This window comes from Eptatretus burgeri, chromosome 15 (genome assembly GCF_056783735.1).
Source record: "Eptatretus burgeri isolate ZD-2024b chromosome 15, Ebu_testis_v1, whole genome shotgun sequence".
Taxonomy (NCBI): Eukaryota; Metazoa; Chordata; class Myxini; order Myxiniformes; family Myxinidae; genus Eptatretus; species Eptatretus burgeri.
In genome coordinates, this window is record NC_140975.1 from 11274311 (window position 1) to 11287419 (window position 13109).

Here is a 13109-nt window from a genome sequence, read left to right on the forward strand (position 1 = left end):
GAAGCACCAGCACCTTTACATCCAGATGCGTGTACCCTTTTACGTCCAATTCAACATTGCAGTACCCTCGTACGCGGGATTGTAGTGAGGTGGCGGCCATGCATACCGTATTGTCAGTCGGGTGGATTACCCATTTCCTGCCCTTCACTAGCGAGCTGTTGACGAAACTTTCCGAGCTACCGGTATCAATCAGTGCCTCAGCCATATGCCCGTTAATTCGCACGTTGATGATAGCCTTGGATAGATTCCCCGGTGAGGCTGCAGTCAATTTATTTTGCGAGTAGAGAGCCGCAGAAGTGGGTTTATTCCTCCTTAGAGTAGATTTACATACCCTGGCATAATGCCCTTTCTTGTCGCAATTCATGCATGTGGCATCTCTGGCGGGACATTTTTGACGAGGATGCCTTTTGTACCCACAAAAGAAGCATTTACCGACCGGAGCAGTTGCTGAGGAGTTTGACGAGGTCTGGGTATCCGGCTCCTCGGGTGTTTCTCCATCCCTCATGTCTGGCTGTGTCTGTGCCAGTGGGGTTCCTTGGGTTCCCATCGTAGCAGCGTTCATGAGCAGCATCGGTGTCCCAAATGACTCAGATTGCTGCTGAGCCGTATCCATCGCTCGAGCCTGATCGACTACCTTGTCAAGAGTGGGTTGCGCTTTCTCTAGTAAGCGTTGCCGTATGTGGGCTGATCTGAGTCCTTGGATGAATGCCTCCCGTATGGCTTCCTTTCGGTGTTCCTCGGCGCTTACCGCCCGGAAGCTGCAGTCTTTTCCCAGCTGATTCAGAGCTTGCAGGAACTGATCGATTGTCTCCCCGGCTGCTTGCTTGCGTGTGTTGAGAAGATGTCGTATGTATACCTCGTTCTTGGGCTTCACGTAGAGCGCCTGCAGCACGTCAATCGCTGCTTCGTAAGTGTCGCACCCCGAGAAGAGCCTGTACACGCCGGGCGAGACATGATTCACGAGAGCGGCAAATTTGTCAGCTCCCTCCGCGATGATGGTCAGATAGTGTGAGAAGGAGCAGAACCAATGTGACCATTTCATTTCTGCGTCAGTCGTGTTTGGGTCTGCGTCGAACCTCTCTGGTTTGTAGATCTTGTCCATCTTTGGTTGAGAGAGCCGAGAAAATCAAATGGAATAAATTGAAATGAGAGCGAGAGATGAACCTTCAGAGTTTAGGCTTTATTCCATTTGATTGGAGCCGCTTCTGTGGGCACACCAGGAAATACAGGTTCAGCTAGGAGTACATAAGCAGAAACGTATACATGTGCAGTTAACCATTGCAGACTAATCCGCGTAAGCACGGAGTTCGATATAATCTCCATTCTCACCAGTCAATGAGCACCTTCAGTTAACGAGCATCAAGTGGACAGCCGATGTCAATAGCAATGCCCCGGGGACAATCCACCCGTGCCGCAGAGACCTCCCCTTATACGCGAGACGCACAACATGTGATCCCGCGTCATGTCCCTTGATTCACGTTAATTCACCACACCTAATTTTTTTTCTTCATTTTTTTGTTTTTTTTTTCTTCTTTCTTCCTAATTTTTTTCTTCTTTCTTCTTCCTAATCTTTCCTAATTTTTATTTTCTTCTTTCTTCTTCTTCATCTGTTTCTGCATGAATTAAAATTCACAGAAAATAAGAAAAATGTCCACAAGTCGGGGGCTGCCCCATGGGAATACCCTAAACCTGTTGAAACATTATCCCACAAAAAGAAATAAAATTCATGAAATAAAATAAAATAAACAACATCCATAAACTTCTGCTTATCAAAACGATGAAAACTTGAGTGTTTCTTTGAAGAAAAGAATGCTCTATCAAACCTGACATATAGAAACTTATGAAAAGAGTTAAAAACCTTGTCAATCACTTTGAAGAGTGAATCCCTCACTCGTACTAAATCTTAATTTGTATGTAAAATTGAAAAATCAAAAACTTCAACTGATTTGATATTGAGACATCTTATCCTATTCAAGAACTCTAAAAAAGAATTAATGCTCCAGAAAGTGTATATACCTGAATTATTCTCAATTGCTGTTAGTTCAGGAAACAATATTTCCTGAACTGTTTTCCAATAACTTGTTGTCCTGAGTTAACGAAACCAATCACTGTTTGGAAGAACACTGCCTGGCACCCGCGAAAACCCATAGTTATATGGGTTCTTATGAAGCTTAGGGATCCAGAAAAGCCGAGGAATACAAAGGTTTACCTCTTTACATTAAATACTGAAATTATTCACTGAAACTTCTTGATTCCCAGAGATAATATCTTGGAGAGACTGATGACAAGGAGCAGATCTGCTATTTCCTCTACTCATGAAAGTAACCATATCAGTGCCGAACTCTCTTCATAAAACCTCCACATAAAACCCGTTATAAAAAAATACGACATTATTATGAGCAGCTTTATCCGCTGGAGCTATAACGTAGCTATCATGGAGAACCCGAATGACTTTACGAACACTCGGCTTGTTCAAATCTGGTTTACATTGACCCAGTGAAAGCAAGCCCCGACGACTAAAAAAACTTATTTCTATTATCCAGGACTTCCACAACTCTGTTAAACCATGCATTAAAACTGTTTTCACATAGCTTAAACTTTGTGCACATTGTTAACAAAATTATACACAGAATTCACAATTGAAGACCAAATGCAGCTCCAAGGTTGAGTTACTGGTTCCCTATATTTAGCTCACATCTTCCTCAGATTCATAATTTCACGATTACTAATTAGGTTCAAATCCCCAGAAACTACGTGTCCACAAGGACCGCATAAAAAAGGGGAAGATGAACTTGCACAGTTAAAGCATTTTAACAAATTTACCATAATTTAATAAGGATTGTCCTTTGGTCTTCGTGAAAGTGAAATAAACCTTCAATAGGGTTTGCTCCCAAACTTTATCTGGCAATATACTATTTACACTAGTATCCCTTTTAATAGAATGAAGATGAAGCTAATCAAGTTGCTTGATGGAAAATCACAAATTAAGAAATCGCGGATCCTTTCAACTTTGGGAGGAGATTGTTTATCAGCACCCTGCTGCAAAAATCTTCAATAAAAATCGATCATATGTCATATCAACCTGCTAAACTCCTCAGACTATTCTAGATGACATGTTTGGAACATGACCTCTGAAGAACATAAAAATAATGAAAAACCTTTCCTTCAGAAAAACCTTTAAGTTTCTCAATTATCTCTAAAAGTTCCATTTTTGGAGTTGTTCAACCCCAGCGACAACGCCCATGACCTCTGGGTCTCCTTATGATTGAATAAGAACGAATTCGAATGAAATAACTGTCTCGAGACCACTATAGGTTGTTTGCCGTTTGTGCGGGGGAGTGCCGGTTTTTCAGAACAGCAACAATATCAATGATTGTACATCACACGTAAAATAACCATCACGTGATGGGGAAATACAGAGGATTAAATGGATATTCAAACAAAATGTTCGTTTTTATATTTTCTGTAAAACTCCTCAAATCACATTAAAATATGAAATATTAATTGAATGAAACTTCATATTATCTCGAATGTTCATCCCCAGACCCTGAGATGTTTTATCAGGAGATTTGAACAGAATGTTTGAACAAGAAAACCCGAAAATTAATCGCTGGTTTTAATCTTACAATAGGGTTTGTGTTTGTAACAGGAATATTACTAGAAATCCTAAAGTGTTCGATAATGGGATGTTTAATAAGATCAGAGTTGTGGGAACTGCACCTCATTTAGTATTTGAGGGTCACGAAGGAGTTTATACAAATCATGTGGAGAAACAAGATAGAGTAAATAAATAAAGAGAAAACATGGAGTTTATCTTCACTTATTATTCCTTCCTGTTTGTGGAGATAAATCTTCCTGTAAAACAAATCCTCTTCTTCTCTTCCAATCTCCAATTTACCTGGAAAAATGAACCTCAGGTGAGAACAATAACTTTTCCTCATTTAACAAAATCGACTCTTTGGTCGTTTTTCAATCTCCCTTTCACTTCAAACTTCTCTGAACATTTTATTTTCTCACGGATAAGTTTCATGAGCCTTGATTTTCCCAAAATTAATAAACACACAAGGAATGATTCTGACAGGATACAAGTTGAAATCCACATTTCCGTATTACAAATCATCGTCATGGTTACAGGAGTGTATTGTTTCCCACAATGCATGTTATTGTAGCAAACATGATCATGTGTTCCCATAGTGCGTCCAAAGATCCTGGATATCTGGAGGGAATTCGTGAACTCCAGCACCTCCTGGAGGCTCTTCTGTGAGGCCGAGGCCAAGCCAGGACCAAACATCACCTGGTGGAACCCACAGGGGCTCCTCATAAATGGAAGCGAGACCGTTGTGAGTCCAAATAACCAAAATGATTTACAGAAGATCATCAGCAGTTATAACATCACAAGCAAAGATCCAGAAGGGAAATACAGCTGTCTGGTACAGAACCAGCACGGGACAGGGAAGGGATTTGTTTTCTACGGAGGGATTGAAGGAACACGAGGAATCACGGGGATCGTCATTGGATGTAAATCTGCCACCATCCTGGTTCTTCTTCTTCTCTTTGTGTTGATCTGTTATATTTACAAGAAGAAACAGAATCCTGCAAAAGGTGAAAAATGAAATTTCATTTTGTTTATTATTTATATTTTTACACATCCCACATCATGGACCGACCGAGCTGAACTTGGGGTCGGTCTGTCTGTCTGTCTCTCTCTCTCCTGTGTTCTTCCCAACATCTTTGTTCTTTGTTCGTTTCACATATCTTTATACTTTTTCCACAGTTCTTTTTATTCATTCTAATTATTTCTTCTGCTCCTGTTTCATCTCTTTTACTCCCTATTCCTCTCTTTCATTATCTATCTCTTTCAGGAGAAGTGAATTGTTGCAGAAAGTTTTCTGTAAAGCTCACTTGGCTGCGTCTGGATGAGTTTGATGGTTGTGGAGTCGCCGCTGAAACCTGAATCCCATCCAGGTTCCTCCTAATGACTCCATCTCTGCTCTTTACCTCTCCAGGTTCCTCCCAATGACTCCATCTTTGCTCTTTACCTCTCCAGGTTCCTCCCAATGACTCCATCTTTGCTCTTTACCTCTCCAGGTTCCTCCCAATGACTCCATCTTTGCTCTTTACCTCTCCAGGTTCCTCCTGATGACTCTGTGGTGATTATTCCCTTTCAGTGTGCTGGTTAAGATGATGCTTAAATCAGAACAAGAGAAATCTCACTCACATTAATAATGCAATGACGTGTTGTGGATGAAGTCCAGCTGATGATCACTCTTTCGGCGTCTCTCCAGCGGTTCGTAAAGAAGAAAGGATTTAATGGTGCCGAGCCGTAGCGGATTCAGAATGGCGTCGAAAAATCGTAAGCAGAAGAAGAAAACTCGTTCATTGCAGTCATTGTTGTTGTTTAACCAAACAAAGGAAATCCACTACGCTCAATAGTCTTGATAAAGTTGAACCAAAAGTCACGATGAAAATAATGTGTTGAGTGACTCATGAATGGGGATGAGAAAGGCTTGGTCCGTGAAGTCATGCAAGCTTCCAACATGTCGTCACCAAAAAACTGCTGTGAGTCCTCGACCTTTTTATCATCCCGTGCATTGATTGGCTCTTCGGAGAGATGAAATTGATTGGCTACCAGAGTTCAGGTGTTTTGAAAAATTAATTAATTACTGAGAAAATTCGTGAGTCATGACAACTCCATCTTTGCTCTTTAACTTCTCCAGTTTCCTCCTGATGACTCCAATGCAGTGTTTGCTTTTCCCTTTGATTCCATCAAATCAACAGAGTTAATGAACTTCAAGTTAACTTTCACATTTCCAGCAAGTTGAACATTTACCTAAATCAACTTAAACATAAAGTTTACATCATATTTCATATTCTCCACCTCGTGTGATGTTATTAAAAACACAAAAACATCTCCAACTTACTGGTGGGGTTCGCCGGGGGAAGCTTTTCCAAAGTCTTTCACCAACCGACTGGCCAGGCCCAACATTCGACTCTGGTTATGGCAGGAATTTGGAAATAGTTCATGATCCCGGTGATAGCTCACCGACTCCTCGTGAAGGCCTTTGTGGGATGTTTGACATTCACTAACTAATACCGGCATACGGGATGTCCAGTTTATCGTCCGCCCGAGGGACAGCACACACCTTGATAAATCACCCCACCTGTTAAACACCGGGATGACAGTTTAGAGCTTGGTCAGGATTCAAACCCAGGGTAGACCTGTTGGAGGTGAGTGTGTATTCCTCTTGACCATCCTGCTAACTCCTCCAAGTTTCTCAAACAGAATATTTGGAATACTTAACGAATTGTAACTTCACAAACATAGGATGCAACCAACATTGAACTATGAAAGAGATTGTCACGTGATTCTGCACGGTGATTTCATTTCTTCACCTGTACTCGTGACCGTGCACAGACATGCAAGTGGAGATGAACCACACCCACTCACTACTGCTCTCCTCACCTCCTCCTTCCATGAAGATCCAGCCTGTTTGAAGGAGATTCCAGATAGTTCGGTTCCAGAAATTCAGAAGGGAATATTGTATTCACACAGGGACCTGGTCGTCTTCGTTTCATTTGAGTTTTGTACAAAATCATATTGTCCTGAGATTGTCTTCACCATCATATCGACTTGTGTACAATAAAAATGATTTATATAATTATACAAACCAAACAAAATTACACTTAATGTCTGTTTTTTTTATCAAACAGGGAACTCGACCCAACCAGATGTGGAACTTCATGAACCGGTGAGTCTGTGGAATTATTTAATTAAATTACCCATTCATTCCCTGATTTAATGATTATTAATTCACAGAACATAATCACGAGGACAGTTTGGTAATTTATAAAAATACAAGTTTAAAGTTGGAGTACACACAATCATGTATAATTATCATCATTGATTGTTTATGTTTTCTCCAACAGGGACAGAGAGAGGAGTCCTCGTACATGGATCTGAAGAAGAAGAAGAATCGTGATGAGTCCCAGTCTCAGTTGTACGAGACCTTGCGATGTTGATCAGACACAAACACCTGTTCCCTTTCAATGAAGACGTAATTAGTGTATTGATGACGGAATCATATATATATTTTTCCTCTGAATCAGTGAACATTTCTTGAAAAATAATTGGGTTCAATTTCCATCATTATCTGGGGACCAACAGGGACCCGCAGAACATCCGTGTAATGTAAAATGTGACTTCAAGTCTTCCACTTCCCCTGCCTCACAAACCCGAAATCATCAACCCTCCCCCTTCCAAAACTCCAACTCCTCAACCTGCTCCTCCCAATTCGAACGCTTCAATCCCTTCCCTATCCCTGCCCACCCCAACTCTCCAACTCCTCCTCCACAACCGAAAGTCGTCAACCCTTTTCCCCCACCAAGCCTCAAGCTTCCCCGACCAACTCTGTCCCATCTTTGCTTTCATCCCCCCCACCCCCTCCATCTCTCCTCCCAAACCAAACCCCCCCTCCCCTCATCCTCCTCCCCTCCATCTCTCTGATCAAACCAAACCCCCATCTCACCCCCACCATCTCTCCTCCCAAACCAAACCCTCCCTCCCCTCATCCTCCTCCCTCCGCTTCCCCTCTCCTCATGGTAATCAAAGTAAAAGGCCATTGCCATGTGTGAGCACGTTCCTTTCTATGCCTCACCTCACATGTGCATGAAATGAAAGCAGAAACATGAGTAAGAAGTCTCAGGTTCAGTTTGTGACAGAATTCATTCCCAACAGTGTGGCATTTTCATGGAGTCTGCTGGGAATGTCCTTTGACAGCATAATAGTCACGAATTGTTTAGACTGTTCCAATTTATCAGTGAAGTCAATGGACAAAAAGGTAATTATACATTGGACAGGATTGATTTAATCCATCCATTGGGACCATACTCTGTGCCAGAGCATTGGTGCTGCCTAAACAGTCTCCTTGGATATTGGGCACAATCCGAGACACGTCACCACTCCAACACAGGATACCAGCAAGATGGCACTCATTTTGCCGACCTCGGCAGGATGACTGGCCGGGTTAACCCCACCTGGTATTAATTCAACGGCTGAGGGGGATTTCAACTCAGGATCTTCGGATCCCAAGCGCATCACCCGAACCATCAAGCCAACACCAGGCATATTAACTTACTAGTTTGTGGTTATATTATTTTTTTTACTTCCGGTAGGTGCTGTGTTCCAGCGACTGAGCATATAGACCACCCATGTGGGCAATCTCACCACGTAACTCGAAATTACGTGAATATCGATATTTCTATATCTCCGCATGAAAAATATCTTAAACGAGGCATGATTCAACATGATACATGCTGTGGTTACGACGTTTACCCCATTCACACACAATCACACATCTTTCATTTACACACGTCAGAGAAACACATTTATTTTAAAAATTAAAAAACATGTCGGGAAGGAATCCTCAAAAAACATCCAAACAAGGTCAGAAGCTGTTAGAATGAATGACTAAGAATGAATGAAAAAGAATGAATGACAAAGAATGAATGACAAGGTAGGAATGACACCTCGATCCTTTTCCGAATTGCCATCAGGATATCTTTAGACATTTTTGTCGTCGGTGACAATTGTAAAATTGTATGAAGATGTCTATGTTAGAGGTAGATGTAGATATCGTGGGTTCGTGTAATTATGTATTTTATTTGTTGTGGGATTGAGATGGGAAAACGACAAAAGACCTCGTGATGCCAATCTGTAAAAGGATTGTGGTGTTGTGTTTTGGTTTCATTCCTTCCTTGTCATTCCTTTTACCATGTTTGAATGTTTTTTGGGGAATTCCTTCCTGACATGTTTTTTTCATTTAAAAAATGTTTGTTTCTGACTTGTTTAACTGTACCAGTAGGGCGTAGGCCAATTGATCCATTGGACCAAATTTTCATGGGTCTTCATGGCCTTGTGGCATGAGTGCCTGCTGTACTGCTTGAGCATTAGCTTGCTTTTCTCCACCCCAGATATGCTTGGGACAGGGCGGCGATTATAAGTTCGTTATTATTATTGCTGAATGATAGTATGATTATTATTAACATTATTAATGTTTGTTAATTTTTTTCACATGAATTGATCATTTGAGTTAAACGATCATTTTGGAGTATTACATTCCACACCAGAATTCTCCAGCAGAACTCCATAAAAAACATGCCTCACACACACACACACACACACACACACACACACACACACACACACACACACACACACACACACACACACACACACACACACACACACCTCAGATATTGTTGGTTTTATTTTAAAATATTATTCTCTATCTCTCACTCTCTGCTACCATTCCCTTTTCTCTCTTGAGGTACATGTATGTATGTCTTAATCTAAAACTGTACTAAATATAACCAAAAGTTACTCAAGAGATACCATTCATGTAACGTTTATATACAAGCTCATTGCTGAGCATACTACTTTCTCAGTCGTTTCTGACATGTTATGCTGTACAGGAATCATACATACATTTAATGATCTATACATGTGAAAGTAATGCTTCCACACAAATGCTGCATCAGCTTGTACAGGTATATTACTGTCATTTCATTGATTAAATAAGCATGTTATTTCCAAGAGGATGTCATGATGTGAATTGTTTTACAAGCATACAACTCTAATTTGCTTTGTTAAGTCATTAAATAAAGCTTAATTACTGTTGAATACATGTAACTTTGTTCTATAATAAATAGAAGATGCCAAATCTTAGAAACTTGACTTCACTGTCTCTACGGAAGATATTTGTTTTATTCCTACTGTTGATCCTGAAGCACAGGGTGCAGCAATTACATACATGTATCACATTATCACTACTCTTTACAATTATACAATGAAACTTAATGTACAACCTATATGTGTCATAATTTTTAAAAACTAAGGTGTATAGTGGATACAATATGGTCAGTGTTGCAATAACAGATTTTAAAATTGTGAAAACACACATTACGATGAAAGTCACAAAACAGAGTTGATCACATTTGCTAAAAACAATGTCTCTGTTCATGTTTGAACATCTTAAATCAGACAGTTACTGTCGCTTAAAAAAAAAAAAAACTCTGCTAACTGTTATGACTTTTTATTACAATGAGATTTCTCTTCGATAGCAAACTGGTTGTGCTGATTTTCATAATATTAAATGAATGAATCATAAATTCCAGAAAGATTAAAACTCCTGGGCTGCCATTATTTCATAAACTTAAAATACTGGTGTCTGATACTTCTAAAACTAGTGTCATTCATTCCCTAACAAACATAAGTATACACTTGAATATGAAATATTGTTGCGGGGCTGCGCGTCGGCTGCGAGCACGACCACTAGATGGAGCAGTAGAGTCGGCTCGACCGATCGCCTGGAAATCAGGTCGTACTTTTCGGAAAACTCTGGAAAAGTACGGGTTCCTTTCGGACCATGAAGCGTCAATATTTCGACCACGTGGTACAGGGTATTTTTGCCAAATCTTCAAAATACCTAGAGACCACGTGGCGATCCACCGAGTCTCCACACCCTCGACGGCTCCTGTACGAGCCGAGCCGTATTCGCGCTCGACCCGTGTGCGATCCGAGCGGGTCAATCGCCAAGAACTGTCGGTCCAAATGTCCCCTTACAGCCGTAACCACTTTTACTATTTCTCCAACATGCAGCACGCTCAGTCAATGAAGGAATGGACACGAACGATCTGAAACATTGAACAAATGGGATTTATTTATACAATAAAGGGGGGAAACTACGGAAGCACGCAAGAAGCAGAACTAAACCAAATATTAATAAGCACATGTGCAAGGTATATACAGCAAAAGCACTTATGCAATTTACTACTTGGCAGATGGGCCCACAGACAGACACACACACACACACACACACACACACACACACACACACACACACACACACACACACACACACACACACACACACACACCCAAAGATGATCGGATCAATTGGTCTTTATTGAGGCCTATCTCGGATCTGTCCACCTCGTGCGGTCTTCAAGCTGTTCGGACCGGGCACCAGCGAGGGCGAGCTGGATCCAACCACCGCGAGCCGCAATCAGCTTTTTGAGCTCCGGCGGATCCCCTCGCACTCCGGAACACGTGCTGGTGAGACGAGGTGCCAATCCTTCCCAATCCGATGCGTCGATTCCCTCGAAGAACCACCAACCAAGAAGAGCAAAGGAACCGAACCAAATCAGGGCGAACAAGACCCATGAACAAGAACCAAGAAGGCTTGAAGAAGAACGGCAACAACGCAGAGAGCGCGTCACAACGACACCCACTGTACGAGGACTGTGATTGGCTCGTTTTGGTGGAGCCCCTGTTAAAAGCACTATGATTGGCCAATGAAGAACTAAGCTGACGTCATCACTTCCCTGAGATCGTCCACTGCAAGAGTAATTTTAGCGTCTCTTTCTTCAGATTTCTGTCAAATACACGGATGTTGTGAAGATGGGAACATTAATGGACAAACTTATAAATATACTCGAGGATCATTAAAGGTGAAATAAAGTACTTCTGTATTACAGATCAGGGAAAGTAGGAATTTGGGGGCTCGGCCCATGGTGTAAACTCTAAAGGGAGAACATGAGTGGAATTGGGTGATGGGTTCATGAAAACACCCGTTTTGAAGATAATTATATCCTTATTAAATTATATCCTTCCCTTCACACTGTCTTCCTTTTCACTCATGCTGCCTCCCCCTCCCCCGTTGCACTGCTTTCCTCCCACTCTTGATGCCTCCCCCCCTTCCCTCCCCTCGTGCTGTCTTCTCATTCCCTCGCACTGCCTTCGCCTCCCCTCGTGCTGCTTTCCCCCTCCCCTCGTGCTGCCTTCCCCTCCCCTCGTGCTGCCTTCGCCTCCGCTTGCCCTGCCTTCCCCTCCCCTCATGCTGCCATCCCCTCCCCTCCGCTTATGCTGCCTTCCCATTCCCTCGCACTGCCTTCCCTCCCCTCGTGCTGCCTTCCCCTCCCCTCGTGCTGCCTTCGCCTCCCCTCGTGCTGCCTTCCCCTCCCCTCGCGCTGCCTTCCCCTCCCCTCGCACTGCCTTTGCCGCCCCTCATGCTTCCTTCCCCTCCCCTCATGCTACCTTCCCCTCCCCTCGCACCGCCTTCCCCTCCCCTCATGCTGCTTTCCCCTCCCCTCGTGCTGCCTTCCCCTCCCCTTATGTTGCCTTCCCATTCCCTCGTGCTGCCTTCCCATTACCTCGTGCTGCCTTCCCATTTCATCGCACTGCCTTCCCTCCCCATCATGCTGCCTTCCCATCCCCTCGTGCTGCCTTCGCCTCCCTTCGTGCTGCCTTGCCCTCCCCTCATCCTGCCTTCCCCTCCCCTCGCACTGCCTTCTCCTCCCCTCGTGCTGCCTTCCCATTCCCTCGCCCTGCTTTGCGCTCCCCTGATGCTTCCTTCCCTTACCATCCCTTCACGCTATCCTACTGCCAAACCCCCTCCACCACCAAACAACTATCCAGAGGTCGAGGAGAGGAAGGGCTGTCAAAGAATGTGGAAATTGGACAAATGAAAACTTTTTTTATATTTTTTTTGTAGTTGGAACTGCTGCTCAAATCAGTTCAGTTTTTATCAATCAAAGAATCACCAGGTCACTGCAGGAGAGCAGAGAGGTACCGCATGTTCGCTCTAAGCTGTCTTGCCTGGGTTTTAATCCCGACCCAGCTATAAACTGTTGTCCTGGTGTTTCACAAGCAGAGTGATTCATCAATGTGTGTGGGGTCTCTTGGATGGACGTTAAACTGGGCGTCCCATCTGTCGGAATCCCTCCCCCTCCCCCTCTCCACTTCTGCTCTCTCCCTCCACTTCTTCACCCCTCTGCCATTCCCAGCACTATCCCTTCCATCCCTCTTCCTCCCACCCCAATCCATATCTCTCCCTCTCCATCCTCCCTCTGTCCCTTCCGTCCCTCCTCTCTCTGTCCCTCCACCTGCCCTCCTCTATCCTTCCCCCACTTCGTGTCTCCCTCCTCTTCCTCTTCCTCCCCCCCCCACCACCCTTAACAATCCCATCAGAGAAGTACAGGTGTATTTGCTCGTCTAATATATAAAGCTGAGTTTGTGTCTGTGGTTGTGTGGGTGTGTTTGTGGATCATAA

General features: G+C 43.1%; 1 protein-coding gene across 1 annotated transcript in view; it reads left to right on the top strand.

Annotated features, from left to right (window-relative positions):
* The window catches only part of LOC147011503 (uncharacterized), a 154538-nt gene that overhangs the window by 32634 nt on the left and 108795 nt on the right, over positions 1–13109 (top strand). Inside the window, exons 3-5 of the mRNA XM_085858010.1 lie at positions 4195–4602; positions 6712–6749; positions 6928–7017. Coding sequence (XP_085714136.1) covers positions 4195–4602; positions 6712–6749; positions 6928–7017 — 536 coding nt within the window. The remainder of the gene's footprint in view (positions 1–4194; positions 4603–6711; positions 6750–6927; positions 7018–13109) is intronic.